Source organism: Archocentrus centrarchus, chromosome 16 (assembly GCF_007364275.1).
Source record: "Archocentrus centrarchus isolate MPI-CPG fArcCen1 chromosome 16, fArcCen1, whole genome shotgun sequence".
Lineage (NCBI taxonomy): Eukaryota > Metazoa > Chordata > Actinopteri > Cichliformes > Cichlidae > Archocentrus > Archocentrus centrarchus.
Genome location: NC_044361.1, coordinates 2,286,558 through 2,301,036, shown reverse-complemented (window position 1 = coordinate 2,301,036; position 14,479 = coordinate 2,286,558). Strand labels below are relative to the sequence as shown.

The 14,479-nt window shown below is 43.5% G+C and overlaps 1 protein-coding gene across 1 annotated transcript in view; it reads right to left on the bottom strand.

The window, feature by feature from the left end:
- Window positions 1–10,719: 10,719 nt before the first annotated feature.
- Window positions 10,720–14,479, bottom strand: part of plcl2 (phospholipase C like 2) — a 44,086-nt gene continuing 40,326 nt past the window's right edge. Inside the window, exon 6 of the mRNA XM_030749731.1 lies at window positions 10,720–14,177. Coding sequence (XP_030605591.1) covers window positions 13,971–14,177 — 207 coding nt within the window. The 3' untranslated portion in view covers window positions 10,720–13,970. The remainder of the gene's footprint in view (window positions 14,178–14,479) is intronic.

Genomic DNA, 14,479 nt, shown 5'->3' with positions numbered 1-14,479 from the left:
GCACATTATCTGTTTGAAAAGTTGATTTTGAAGTGACATGCCACTTTAAAAAAAGAAATGAACAAAAAAAATAATGTTACCCTCGCCTCCTCTTCTGTAGCGCTGGCTACATGCTGAGCACCATGAACTCATCACAGGGAGGAAACAGGGATGTTTTCAGGGTGTAAGCGTGTGAAGTCATTTTCTTATTACTGAGTAAGCACCTCCGTGATGTCACTGGAGCAGTGCCGAGCTGCAGCACATGAAACATTATTTTGTTGTTGTTGTTTTAACCTTTCCTGTCCGGCAGTATAATCTGCCAAGAGGATCTTTAAAAAAAAAAAAAAAAAGGATTTATTCCAACCTCCCACCGCACATGGTGGTGCGCCCGAGGGGGCACAGACCGCTCCGGCGTGGGGCCCCAGACCCCGTACCCCAAGGCCACAAAGCAGCATCCACCCAAGCTGCCACCACCAGCAACCAGAGCAAACACACACACCACAAAACGGATTCTGCAGTGAGACCATGAGGACAGGAAACACTGTTATTCAGCAGGATTACGGTGCAGGAATGCCATTTGCTGTGAGCAGCTCGTAGACAGGAGCTAACTCATGCTAATGATTGCATTTGGCTGTTACAGGAAGGTTAAAACAAAAACTCTGACCAGCAGCCACTAATGCCGACATCCGTCTTCAGCAGCAGTGGACTCCATATTAAACTATCAGGCAGCAAGGGAAATGAGGCTGATTATGACCTGAATGGCTTTCCATAGGCAAGGAAAATGTTTCACTACATGAGCTCCCAGGTACGAGTCTCACTCAGAGTTAAACGGGAAGAGTTAACTGAGTATAGCACAGTTGTTGAGATAAAAGCCAACAGGCCTTCATGCTCAGACACACTGTTTATGTCTGTTGCGCAAACACAATTTTGTGCACTTCCTCTTTTTCTCTCTCGTAACAAATGGTTATTGTACCGTACTGTTTCCCCTCACTTTCTGACTCCCCTCGCTCTGTTTTTTCCCCTCGAACAATGCATCATAACTCAGACAGGAACCAGCTGCTTCAGCAATTACATTAATATCTGTCCCAGAGTTTATTGGCTCACCAGACACTCTAATCAACTCAGAGGGAACTAGACTATCCCTCTTCGCAGCAGATAGCTCGTCCTCAATCTGCTTCGATTGAGAATGGATGTCATTCCTCAGCCATTAGTGCTACAGCGTGCAATGTTCCTCTTAACCATTACATCCAAGTAATGTAAGCATGAGTTATGGTATCAGCTTAGAGCGGTGCCGGAGAACAAGAGCGGCTTAGCTCATATCCTGCCAGTGTGCCTCTGAGCAAGTCAGGTGAGACGCATGACCGCAGCGTTACATCAGCTACTGTCACTCCACATGTTTTGGCTGCTGCTTTGTGCGAGAAGAAGGAGCCATTATGTGGGAGAGTATAGTCGGAGTTTGTTTGGAGAGCTGGCGAGGGGAAGCAGAATTCTGACGGAGCCGTTATGGCATCAGTCCAAACAGAGCCACAGTGTTCAATGGCAAGAACAAGTCGTTATTGTGTCACACTCTGAGAAATACTGTGGGCTGCAGTGTGACATTGTCCCCAAGAACGGGTCATTCAACTCCGCTTCCTTCCTGAAACCTCGTCCAGCTGATCATTCTCACTTTTAGCACATGCATAACATCAGACACCACCACCGAGGCATTTAACTACACATTGAACTGATGCAGCAACTGTGATTAGTCCACTTGGTAGTAATATGCCGTGTAAACACAGTATATTGATTCGTGCAAGGATAATGCCTCCATGAACGAGACTGCAAGAGGCTGTAATTGTATTCAGTGAGCTCATAATGCTAATGTAACAGCCAGCATTCGCCGCTGTGCACATTTGTAGTTTTTATAGTCCTGACAGGTGCTTGGATACAGTTTTTCTTTTCTCCTTTTTGTTTCCATGAAAGTAACTGCTGCTCCAACAGGATCAGCTCTGTTTGCAGAGTAGTTCAGACACACGGGCACAGAAGCAGAAAGGTAAACAGCAGCGTTGGCCGCTTGCGTATGCTGTGATGTAGGTTCTGCAGAGATTCAAAGCACGGCTATCAATCAAGCATAAGAGTGAGAAGAGAAACCGATCGGTCATAATCTGTGGATGAAGTTAATCCCTTAAGATTAATAATAGTTTTGTACCTCGAGTTAGGCCAGATCTGGGGAAAACATTTTCTCACTATGCACCTTGGACATGGAATAATTTACATATAAACTTCAATTTAAATATGTTTATTTGTTGTTGTTTAAAGGCATAATAAGGAATGCAGTGAAGGAGACTTGTGGATGCTTATATGTTGTATATTGTCGTATTTATAATATTTTGAGATGTTTTTGAGTTTTTGTGGCTGCTTTTTGGCCAGGTCTCCCTCGTAAAAAGGATTGTGATCTCAGTGAGACTTCCTGGTAAAAGAAAGGTGGTAGTAGTAATAGTAATAATAATAATAATAAATAAATAATAATAATAATAATAATAATAATAATAATTATTATTATTATTATTATTATTATTATTATTATTATTATTATTATTAACAGTTTTTTCATGATCGTCATCAAAGGTTGCCTTTCTTGCGGGGGATTTTTTGCTTGACCGTCTGCTGCAAGGAGCTAAATAATTGACTTGTAAAGTGCAGTTGCTGATCAGCACCACCGAACGATGTCTTTCCTTTTTGTCCCGGTGAGCTTGAGCAGTTCTGCACAAACACGGTTAGTCGAGCTTATCCTGCATGACGAGCAGATGTGCTGCTGGTTGATGTTGAGTACTGCAGACCACAGGAACCGTGTGTACATTGCTTCATTTAAAGGCAGCACAGCATCCTTCATCTGACTGCTCCATTAATTAGCTGCTCTGCTTTTATCTGGTTTCAATCCAGCAGAATTCCAGTTTTTTCTTTTTTTTTTTTGTCAGTGTCTGTTTGGGAGGATGAGGCTGTGGGATGTGCAGATCTCAACGAATAAATATAGAACTGCTGGTTGTTGGACAGATGGTATCAGTAGGAAAATTTAACATATTAACCAACAGTTCTAGTGGAAGAGGATGGATGGATGGATGGATGGATGGATGGATGAACCAACTCCACCTGGCAGCAAAGTCTGTTATGCTAGTGGACTTTTGGCTCACACTCAAGTATCATACCAAGTAGGTTTGGTCAGGTTTGGATACACGGTACAACAATTCCAGGCTTTGCAAAGCTTTCTCAGAATTGTAACAAAAAGGGCGTCCTCACAGGAAGAGACAAGCAGCATGTGGCAACCAGCAGGCCGGGGAACGTTGATGAAATTTAGCAACTTGCAGCAATGACGGGCCAAATTACTATGGGTGCACCAATCTGATACCAATAAGCTGGCTTCAGAGTTCTGTCCACACCAAGTGCTGATCTGATACCAGTGTTAAATAAATATGCAGCACTGTGAGGAAGAGTGTGGTTATGGTTGTGTCACCTTAGGTGCACTAAAAAGCTTCCAGTGTTACAGTGCACATAACAGAGAGAAAGTGAAAGCACCGGCATCTTCGCAGCATGTTGCAGATTGCAGATCATGTGGATGGGAGTTAATGCTCAGCATCCCTAAAGGTCAATAACATATATGTCCTTTTTTTCATACAGAAATAGGAAACATTTTGGGGAAAGTTTCAAGCCCTTAAAATAAAAATATCATCTCTGTTATCAACCACACAATAATTTGAAGACTTTGTTTGTTACATCTGTCTTTCATGAAAACCATGACCATCCCCCCAAAATGCTTCCATAGATAGATAACTATGAAGCCATGCGTTGCTCTTTTTGATGTTAACAGCATGAAGCATCGTTTAGTCAGGCAGTTCATGCCTATGAGCATAAAACGCTTCATGATTATACAAGGCAGCTTGTAAAACTGTGCCCCGATGGCTGTTGGTGATATAAATTTTCCTTAAGTGTCTCCTGAGATAAACCTGCCAAACAGTATCTCATCGTTCCAGCGGAGGAAAAACAGCGTCATTGGCTGCTGCGTTATCCGTGGCATCCGCCCAATTTCCAGAGCCTTCCTCGCATCATCTGAAAGAAAAGGCCCATCTTTCAGCCTTAAGATGAGCACTGAGAGTCTCCATTTAGTGAAGCTTCTCTGAACACAGCCTGTATATGCCTCCTCAGTCTCTCTTTTAACTGCACCATGGGGCTCATGACTGGGTCATGATCGTGGCAATGCTCAATCTACTCTAAAACACACTAAGTGCTGCTGAAGACCAAACACTCGCCTCCCACAAAGGGGAGAGATGGCGCTCTGGGACAGGCAGTTTAGTGACGAGCAGAGCATGAAATATTCACTAAGAAAAGATGTGAAGGATGGAAGCGGTAACTGCCGCAGTGTGTGGTGTTCATGTGTACCAGGCTAGATGCCTCGAGGCGAGGAGACTCTTGAGCAGAAGGCACAGGCAGTGGGAGCGCGCAGTGATTTACAGGTAATTTGAACGGTCTGATGTCCTCATTTGGAAGACTTTAGAGTCTAAAAATAGCTACATGGTATCTTTAGAGGGTTATAACTGTTCACAGATACATGGCAAAACTGTGCTTTTATTGTTGTTATAATAATAATAATCAGCAGGAATTTCTGTTGTTATCTTTTGCTGTTCGTGGAAACAAGCTGAGGCTGCAGAGCTGTTTGTGTAGCCAGTCTGTTGATTAAGCATTTGTAGTCGTCAATACGGGTCAATAGATTTCATTGATCATTTAAATTAAACTCCAAGTGTTTAATTAAAGATGCTCAAACATCACTCAGGCTTTCTTGTGCTTGTGGATCAAATGTGCCTTTTTTATGAGTTAAAGGGTAATTCTGGTTTATTTTAGCCTGACTTAACATCAGGGTTCACCAGCTTTGAACTGCTTTAAGCAAGAAGTGGTTTAAATAACTTTATATTATCTCTGGACCCAAGAACCAGATTTGAACAACGAAGGAGGCCCTACCAGGCAACACCAGTGATTCACTGTAGCGTGTCCCAAAAACCGGTCTGTGAATAAGCTGCTGCTGCTGTCTTCTTCATGAGTGAGGCAAAGAGGGAGCAGAAGGAGGCCCAGGACAAGCTGTGGAGATTATGTTTCTCAGCTGGTTTACGAGCTCCTCGGTGTTCCTCCAGAAGAGCTGGAGACGGTGGCCCCGGGATCTCTGCTTAGACTGCTGATCCCATCATGGATGGATTCACTGTATTAAATAGGTTAGCTTTAGCTTTAGTCATCATTAAAGGTTGATTCCAGTTCTTTTCAACCTGGTATGCTTCCCGTAAATTTGACTCTTGTGGCTCTAGGGGTCAAATATCTGCTTCTGGTATTTTTGTCATTGTGCCAATGAAACTGTGTTTTAGCTGCTTTAAAGAAAAACCTCCAGAAACAATAAGGCCATAGCCTTTAGATCAACTGGCCCATTACCACTGTTTACATTTATTTCACATTTGCTGAGGTCAGCTCCAAACTTACTGACACCATGACAAATATGCAACTGGCTGCATTTAAAGTCATGCAGCCAGTTGCATATCACAGCTCAGCTACTAACCAAGGCGCTAACCTGCTCGTCCGTGTTCATGTTTCATTTCTCAACCTTTCTGTAGACATATTGGAACTGCTTCATTCCAGTATGTAGAGAGCAATCCACACATTGTGAGATGTGAGTCACCCTTCAGGACCAATCAAATGACCGGAGAGAAGATAAGATTTTATTAGAATAAGACTTTATTTGGTTTGATTAGAGCCGTGGAAAAATATCACCACCATAGTTTGTCCCTTGTTTGCTTTGTGATGATAAACTGCTGCTGGAAACCAGCGTGTCTCTTAATGCCACCATAGCTACAGAAAACTGAACCAATAACCATGAGCTATTAAACAATTACTGCATTGATCTGTGATATTTCAATTCAATTTTATTTGTATAGTACCAAATCATAACAGTCGCCTCAAGGCACTTTGTATTGTGGGTAAAGACCCTCCAATAATACAGAGAAAACCCAACAGTCAAAAATGACCCCCTATGAGCAGCACTTGGTGACAGTGGGAAGGAAAAACCTCCATCAGAACCAGGCTCAGGGAGGGCTTTTATATTTAGCAGGTGATGTGGAAAAAACACGATTTAGATTTATTGTTTTTATTCTTTATTTTTGCCAGTCAGTTTTCTAAAACAGTAAGTGAGCTCTGACAGGCTTTTCCAGCCAATAGGTCCAAACACAGATATTAAATTCCTGAAGAAAGAGTGAATCCTCACATATGAGAAGCTGAAGACACCTCAAATATTCACTATTTGCACTCAATAAATAATGCAAAACAAAAATCATTAGAATAATTTTGAGTCAGTGAACTAATCAATTAAACAACTGATCATTTCAGAGCTGCAGACAATATCAGGTCAATAAAAGGACCAGAGTGCACGGAGGCTGGCCAGTAGCAGAATTTTTAATTTTAGAAACACAGCGTAGGATAAGGAAGGTTTTTATGACCCATTTAGTTTGATATGAACTGAATACGAAAAGCAGGAAAATTTGTAATTTGCACCCATGAAAAACTTGACAAATCTCCTCCACCAATCCCAAACTGATTCTGCTGTTTGGTGTTTATTGGATGATTGTAGTCTGGAGAAACAAGACATATTGAGACTTATGTTAAAAGCTATTCTACATGTTTTATTTTGCATTGTTCTGAAACTCAACAATTTATACCATTCAGAAACTGTCACTTTTGCAATGTGAATTTTTTTCATATTTTAACTAGCCCATAGTCAGAAGTTTTTGTTTGTTTGTTTGTTTTTATGCTTTTGTCCCAAATTACAGATCCTGATTCACTTTCATGGTGAGGCCAATGAAAATGTATTTTTATCTCCAATAGTTTTTAATAGTTTTTGAGATGTTTATATTCAAACACAGTGGAAACAATTGTAGAAAAACATGCTGGAAGCTAATTGACAGACAGTTTTTCATGATAGGATGATACCTGTGCAACAAGTCCAGTCACTGCTAAATATTCCACAGTCAGCTGTTAGTGGGATTATAACAAAGTGGAACAGACTGGGAATGACAGCAGCTTAGCCATGAAGTGGTAGGCCAAGTAAAATCACAGAGTGGGGTCAGTGGATGCTGAGGGTCATAGTGCACAGAGGTCACCAACTTTCTGCAGAGTCAATCACTACAGACCTCCAACCTTCATGTGACCTTCAGATCAGCTCAAGAACAGTGTGAATGGGTTTCCATGGCAGCTGCATCCAAGCCTTCCATCACCAAGCTCAATGCAAAGCGTTGATGCAGTGGTGTAAAGTGTTGGATGCAGTGGTGTAAAGTGTTGATGCAGTGGTGTAAAGTGTTGGATGCAGTGGTGTAAAGTGTTGGATGCAGTGGTGTAAAGTGTTGAATGCAGTGGTGTAAAGTGTTGGATGCAGTGGTGTAAAGCACGCCGCCACTGGACTCTAGAGCAGTGGAGACGTGTTCTGGAGGAATGAATCACACTTCTCCATCTGCCAATCTGAGGGAGGAGTCTGGGTTTGGTGGTTGCCAGGGGAACGGTACCTGTCTGACTGCATTGTGTAAAGTTTGGTGGAGGGGGGGTTATGGTGTGGGGGTGTTTTTTTTGGGCTCAGCCCCTTAGTTCCAGTGAAAGGAACTCTTAATGCTTCAGCATACCAAGACATTTGGGACACTTTGATGCTCCAACTCTGTGGGAACAGTTTGGGGATGGCCCCTTCCTGTTCCAACATGGCTGCACACCAGTGCACAAAGCAGCTCCATAAAGACATGGATGAGCCAGTTTGGTGTGGAAGAACTTGACTGGCCTGCACAGAGTCCTGACCTCAGCCTGATAGAACACCTTTGGGATGGATTAGAGAGGAGACTGTGAGCCAGGCCTTCTCTCCAACATCAGTGTCTGACCTCACAGATGTGCTTCTGGAAGAATGGTCAGAAATTCCCATAAACACTCCTAAACCTGTGGAAAGCCTTCCCAGAAGAGCTGAAGCTGTTGTAGCTGCAAAGGGTGGGCCCACATCATATTAGACCCTCTGGATTAAGAGTAGATGTTACTCAGGTTCATGTGTGTGAAGGCAGATGAGGGAATACTTTTGGCAGTATAATGTATGAACTTAAATTACACAGCAGTCAGTATATACAGTATATTCAAACTTTGGACCATAAAAAGTATGTATGTCGGTCTGTTGTCTGCTGTAGCTTCAACAACAGCATAGTTTTTCCTGCATCCATCTGAATCCACCGTGTCCAGCAGACTCAGAGCGTTATGTTTTTTCCAGGCTTGAAGTGATGGACACAGACGTCAGTGTGGAAGCGCCTCAAACTTTGTATTGAAGTCTGTGGGACAGCAGCTCTTGGCTTTCTTGCTCAGTCTTATTGAATACAGCATTCCAACATACCCCGTTTATACTTTCTGTATATTCATATCTGAATGTTTTCACTCCTGAAAATGTGATCAAGCTCTGCTTTTTATAATATGGGAATTTAGCCCATATTTTCATTTTCCACTATTTTGACTATAGGCTCCACACATCAGGCTTACGGGTCATTGACATCACTCTTAACATTGACGGGAGCTTCCTGTGACTGCTGAGCTGTCAGAGATGAGAATAGTTCATTCTGCTGAGGAGATGGAGGACGGATCAGTGATCTGAAGAGACGAGCAATGAAGAAGATGATGGTGATACTGGGTGATGTCGACAGAGAAGGGTGGAGTCTGAGGAACTCGCTGACCTCCGCTCCCCCTCGGACCTCATCTTCTGAAGGTATCTGGAGTCTGTCAGCACGTCAACGCCATTTGGCCGCAGCGAACCCCTCCAATGTAAGCAGCAGGGACACGAGCTGTTCTGCCAGCGCTGGAGCTACCACAGGATCCACTGACGCGTGCTCGGATAATCCAAACAGAATGCGTCTTCGCTGAGAGCCTTTGTTTCAGGCCTTGTCCAAACAGCTTCCCGCGGAGCTCGCGCTGTGCCAGTGCTCTGCTGTAAACATGCAAATGATGATTTAAGTTGAGACGTCGCGCTGCAGACCCATCGGTCTGTCCGTTCGTCTGAACCGCACTGCTGTTGCTTCACTTCTGGGAAGTGAAGCCAGGCTTCAGCTGCTGATTAATTCCAGACAGTGTTTACGGTTAAAATCCTCCAGCCTTGTATTGTCTGAGAGCCCTCTTCACTGTAAGAATGCTGGGTGCTTTCCTAGGAAGTGGACTCATTCTACCATAAAACGTATACATCAGGCAGTGTTATTACGCCGCCACGTTTCAGGTGAAGCTAAATCAAGCCTACACTTTTGCCTTTACCCACAAAGGGGTGCTTGGATAAGTCATTTTGAAGCTTTGAGTTATGATCTGTTATCTAGAAGATCAACACAAAGATTGAAGTTATTTTTAACACCTGCAGCCCTGACACCACAGAGTCCCACAGAGAGCCGTCTGTGGCTTGGAGAGTGCAGACACCCTCGATTTGAACTCTCCTCTAGCTAATAAAAGCCATTTTGCTGTATAAACATTCGGGGTGACATGCTAACGCTCGTAAAAAAAGCTCTTTACAAAGTGCATTGGAGGGCCGCTCTGGTCAGTTTCTGCGTTCTTTGCACCCATTTAGCTGATTGCAGAGCCACACGTGGAGGCAGGAGCACTCGTGTGTGCACCTTTGGGGCCTTATTGGTTTGCAATATTGCAGGTAGACTTTCAACAAAGATAAGAGGAGAGATCATTGAGGTTAACGCCCATAAAAAGAAAAGAAATTCTACATCAGCTGATTAAGAAATGGAACATTTTTAGTGATCGTCTGTCAAACCTGTCATTCGTTTATTTCACTTTATGTTTACATCATTTGATTTTTCCCATATCTGGATTAAGGTCAAATGACTCAGTATTTGCAGTTTGGGACCCTAAACATAATGCACTCTGTGACCTGCTATAAAAATAAAGTTTATGTGTTTGCCAGCAGCTGCACAGCTGGCATGCTCATAAAACAGGACCTGCCTTTGCTTGCTACCTGTGCTGGCAGCAGATCCATCCAAAGCAAGCAGAAGCTTTATTTCCCCAGGCTCTCTCTGCTCTGCTCGGCACACGGGAGCTAATCAATAGTGATGCATGTGCTCCTCCAGCTCTGGGGGGGGTCAGGATGAGGCGTCTCTGCCCTTGAAAATAGTCACATCGTTGTGGGCTCACGCACAGCAAACTTGACTGATGCGTATGTTAAAAGTGATGCTAACCTTGGGAAAATTTAGCACTTTAAGGATTTAATGTGATTCCGAATAAGAGCAGCAGGAGACTGGGATTTGATTGCTGGATTAGAAGCCATTAGCAAGGCCTGTCAAAGCGAAAATAGGTGGAATCGTCCTTTAACCCAACAGGGATTTTCATATTCTTTCCGAAGGAGCAAACAGGGATTCGGTGTGACGTTGGAATGTGAATTACTTAACAGAGCAGCCTACATTGGCAAAAATAGGCAGAACCAGCGGGGCTGAGTCGAGCGGGAAGGTCAGCCTGACACGGTGCAGCCTGACGGCAGCAGAGAGGAAGAGCGGAGGACGGTTGCTGCGGGGAGGTGGGTGAGCTAATCACCGGGCAGTGAGAGAGCAGGTGATGGGATTTCACAGAAGTAAATAAACCTGCCTAAGAATGAGGAAGCTGCTCCTGGAGCCACACACAACAGCATTTTCCAAACAAACACGTGATCTATCCAACAATGTTTATTGAGGTTTTTTTTTTTCTTTTGACAGGTAAAGAGACTTGAAATACAGCTGAAATGCTCTCAACAACAACTGTAAATACGTCGACTGGCACAGCACTGAAATTCAGATGTGTTGTGGTGGAGTTATGACCTGCATTTAAAAAAGCACGACATCATGAGCAACGAGGAAGAAATAAAAAAAAACAAAGACCTGCAGACGAACATTTAGGCCTGAAAATGTGAAAGCACTGATGCGTCCAGCTGTACTGACGACAGTTAAACCGTGTTTAGAACACAAAGACGAGTTCGTGTGCAGGTGGAAAAGGCAAACCTCCCCGTTTTTAAAGGAAAAAAATATTTCTACATAAACCAAGTGATGCTTGTTGAAGCGTAAAAGACAGAGCTGGGAAACAGAGTCGCAGCTAAACTTACTTTAAGCACAGAATTTGGTTTCACACATCAATTTCCGACTGGATCCTAAAGTGTTGTTTTACTGACTTAATTTGTATTTTCCTTAATTCAAAAAATGAAAACGTGACCTTTAAGGTGGACCTTTTATGCTCAGACCTTATTTTTTATTGTTGGACTCTTGCAGAATAGCTTTGCATGATTCACAGTTCAAAAAAAATCCTCTGCGTCATGCCTCACTTCATCATCTGTCTGAAACAAGCCTCTTTATCTCCTTACTCCCGCCTCCTAAGCAGGCTCTCTCCTGATTGGCTGCCCCTTGCGAACAAAAGATTTAAATAGGATGGTGGGTCATCTGTGCACCTGAGGGATATCAGCTCTCACAGTTGAGACACCAGGTGTTACTTACACACAGGCTGACCTCAATATTTGAAACTTTAGTATGAATATCCACTATTTTAACAGTGTATTTAACACAAAAGCATAATAGGTCCTCTCTAAAGGTTCTGAAAGGTCAAAGTGCATTTTTTGTTGTTTTTTTTTCCAGGGGCAAATATTTTATACATACTTCTTATTTCTGGTGTTCTTTGTCCAGTAATTAAAAAAAATAGATACAATTATGGAGGAAGAAATAAAAAGCGGCTGCTTCTCACTTCGTGCTTGCAGTTGGTTTTCGTTAGCATGAACGAGGCGCAGCTAATCAAAGGATGGATTGCTACGCTGTCGCCAGGAATGGTTATGAAGCTATTATTACTTTGACGTTGGGATCCCTCTCTGCCGTCTCTTCAGACCTGAGTTTGTGTTCTTACAAAGGGGTGTCAAAGTGCTGTTAATCACACACACAGCCGTCTGAAACCGTTCTTCCTCAGACGATGAGTAAGAGTAAGTGGATCGGGGGAACTGTGAGTAGCTGCAAGATGAAGCATTTCTGGGAAACATTGTTATATGATCAGCAGTATAAACTGAACCCGTGACCTTTGTTTTTGTGCGTGACCTCCCACTCAGAGGGAGCCCAGCCTGTCGTCATTCCCATGGTGTCAAATACTGTCGTTCTCATCAAAGCTTCCACCGTCTCAGGTGTCCTGTGACGTCGGCGTACCGCGATAGTGAGACAGGTTTTACTTTCAGCTTGTGGAGGACTCATGAATGCACAGCTGAACTTTTCAGGAGCATATTTGAACTCTCACCCATCTTTTCCCTAAAACTAATGAAGTACTTTTTTAGCATGTGAACCCAACTAAAATTTCCATGTACTACGTACTTTCATTAGTTCCTGCAGGCGGCTGTTGAGGAAGCATTCTGAGCTTGGGTGCGATTAGCGATCAGTCTGCAAGCTTACACGGCTGAACTGTGTACTGGCCCGTGATTATCACGCTTTATGAAACATTAGTGTTTGTCTTCAGATACTTTTTTCATTATTAGGTCTTTGTTGTTCTGTGAAAAGGGTCGGCGTAATAAAGATGCTTCCAAGTGTGAGCATACCTACTCAACTTTTAAGCATTTGGCTTTTTAGAGGGGGTCATTATGTCTCTGTGGCCCGTGCACCAAGACACCGAGGCCAAAGGTCAACGCAAGCGCGTCTCTTCAGCAGTATCTGACAGAGCAACAGTATTTGAAACCCTGAGATGAGCTCCTCGGGGATCTAATCAATGAAAACAGGCTGATGAGGCTTCACTTTTCTCCTCAGCCAGAACAGATTTCTCTGAAATCTTTCATTTTTATTCCAGGTTTCAGCACCCTCGTGTGGGAGGCCCATGCTTCAAAAATAAAAGCACACCATATTCCCCGATGAAACGCTAAAACGTGATAAACTGAGAGCTGCTCTCGAGTGCGTCCTAACGTCCAGTCACTGTTTTCCTCCGTGCAGTTGCTGGTTGTGAATTTTGAGACTTTGTTGTTGTCGTTTGCACCAAAGAAACTTTATGAATACATTCTCTCGTCCTTCTGTCTCGCCGCGTTGGAGCTCTCCGCTGGGAGACCTCGGGTCCTCGTGATAAACCTCGTTACCAGATATCCACAAATAAGACTTTGTATTTCCACAGACATATTCATATATCTTTTATAAAATAAATCTTATATTTCCAAGTGTACAATAATAAATTGATGCACTCTGCAGAAAAAAGGTAACAGAAAACTCCATATATACACATAGTTTACTATTTTGGCAGACAAAAACATGGACAGTTCAGTATTGTAAACAGCTCTTTGCTCCCATTCACTGCGAGTTCGTCTACCATTTTATTGACTTCTCCATTGCTTTGATGTTCAAATTCCCCCTGTTACATTCATACTGTAACTCCAGAAAATTGTGCTTTAGGAAATCTCTTACAACAATCCGAGGCCTTTTTGCTTCATCTCTTCTCCTAACGCCTGGTCTGCTGAGTAGAAGTGCACCGTCTCCAAACAGTAGCTGAAATTCTGAAACAGTCTCGTGGCTGAAGGTTCACTCAGCTCTCCTGGTTCACCCGTGAGAAGAGCTTCAGGGTCAGAGGAATGGCTGCAAACTTCTGCAGCGGGGGTGGAGGATGTAGAGAGTTGAGTTTCATGACTGGGAAAGGTTTTGGTGGCATCAGATGTGGAGCGAATGCTGCATTAGTGATTTACCAGAGTGTTCTAGACGTGAATAAATCTGCAGTGAAACCGTTGGGCGAACTGAGCGTGTGCCTGGCATTTTACTGATGATTAGAAGGCAGAAGTTTGAGAGGTTACAGCTGTGCTTGGGATACAGGAATGTATGTGATGGAATGTGAAGAAACACGAGTGTGCAGAGCAGTGGTGCCTGGGTAAAGACACAGAGTGGTGAAGGAAAGAAAGCTTTGGGTTTTGAGCTCAGGAGGCAGGAACAGAGAAGTCTGAACGTGGGTGCCGACTCTGTGGGCCTTTAGTTGTCCTCGTCCGTGAGCTCCTCCTCTGCGGTGGCCTTCTCGGGGATGGCCTCGAGGCTGCGTCTGCTCCTGGACTCGGAGGAGCCCGAGGAACTGCTCGCCGCACCGCCTTTAGTCAGGTTACAGGTGAGCGCAGCATAATGGATCTGCTTGAGGTTCTCCTGGACTTCACTTCGGGCGTGCTTCAGTAGATCCGCCTGACCCTGAGGGGTAAGCACAGGTCAAAGGGTCAGACAGCAGCAAAGGGGGAGGGGGGGATTTGTGTGGCACAACAATGGACACAACAAATGTTACATGTTCAGATGTACATTTTGTATACAGGATGGCAATTTAGCATGTTTTGGGGTTTTTTTTTTTTTTTTTTTGCATACACAAACGTCCAGAACTGATCACTGCCTGAAACACTTTAATCACAGTGAAAGTCTGAAATAAACGCTGTTACATTAATCAAACAGTTTTTGTTTTTTTTGTGCTCTTTTTAGTTTTGCTGTCTTTAGTTTTGGTC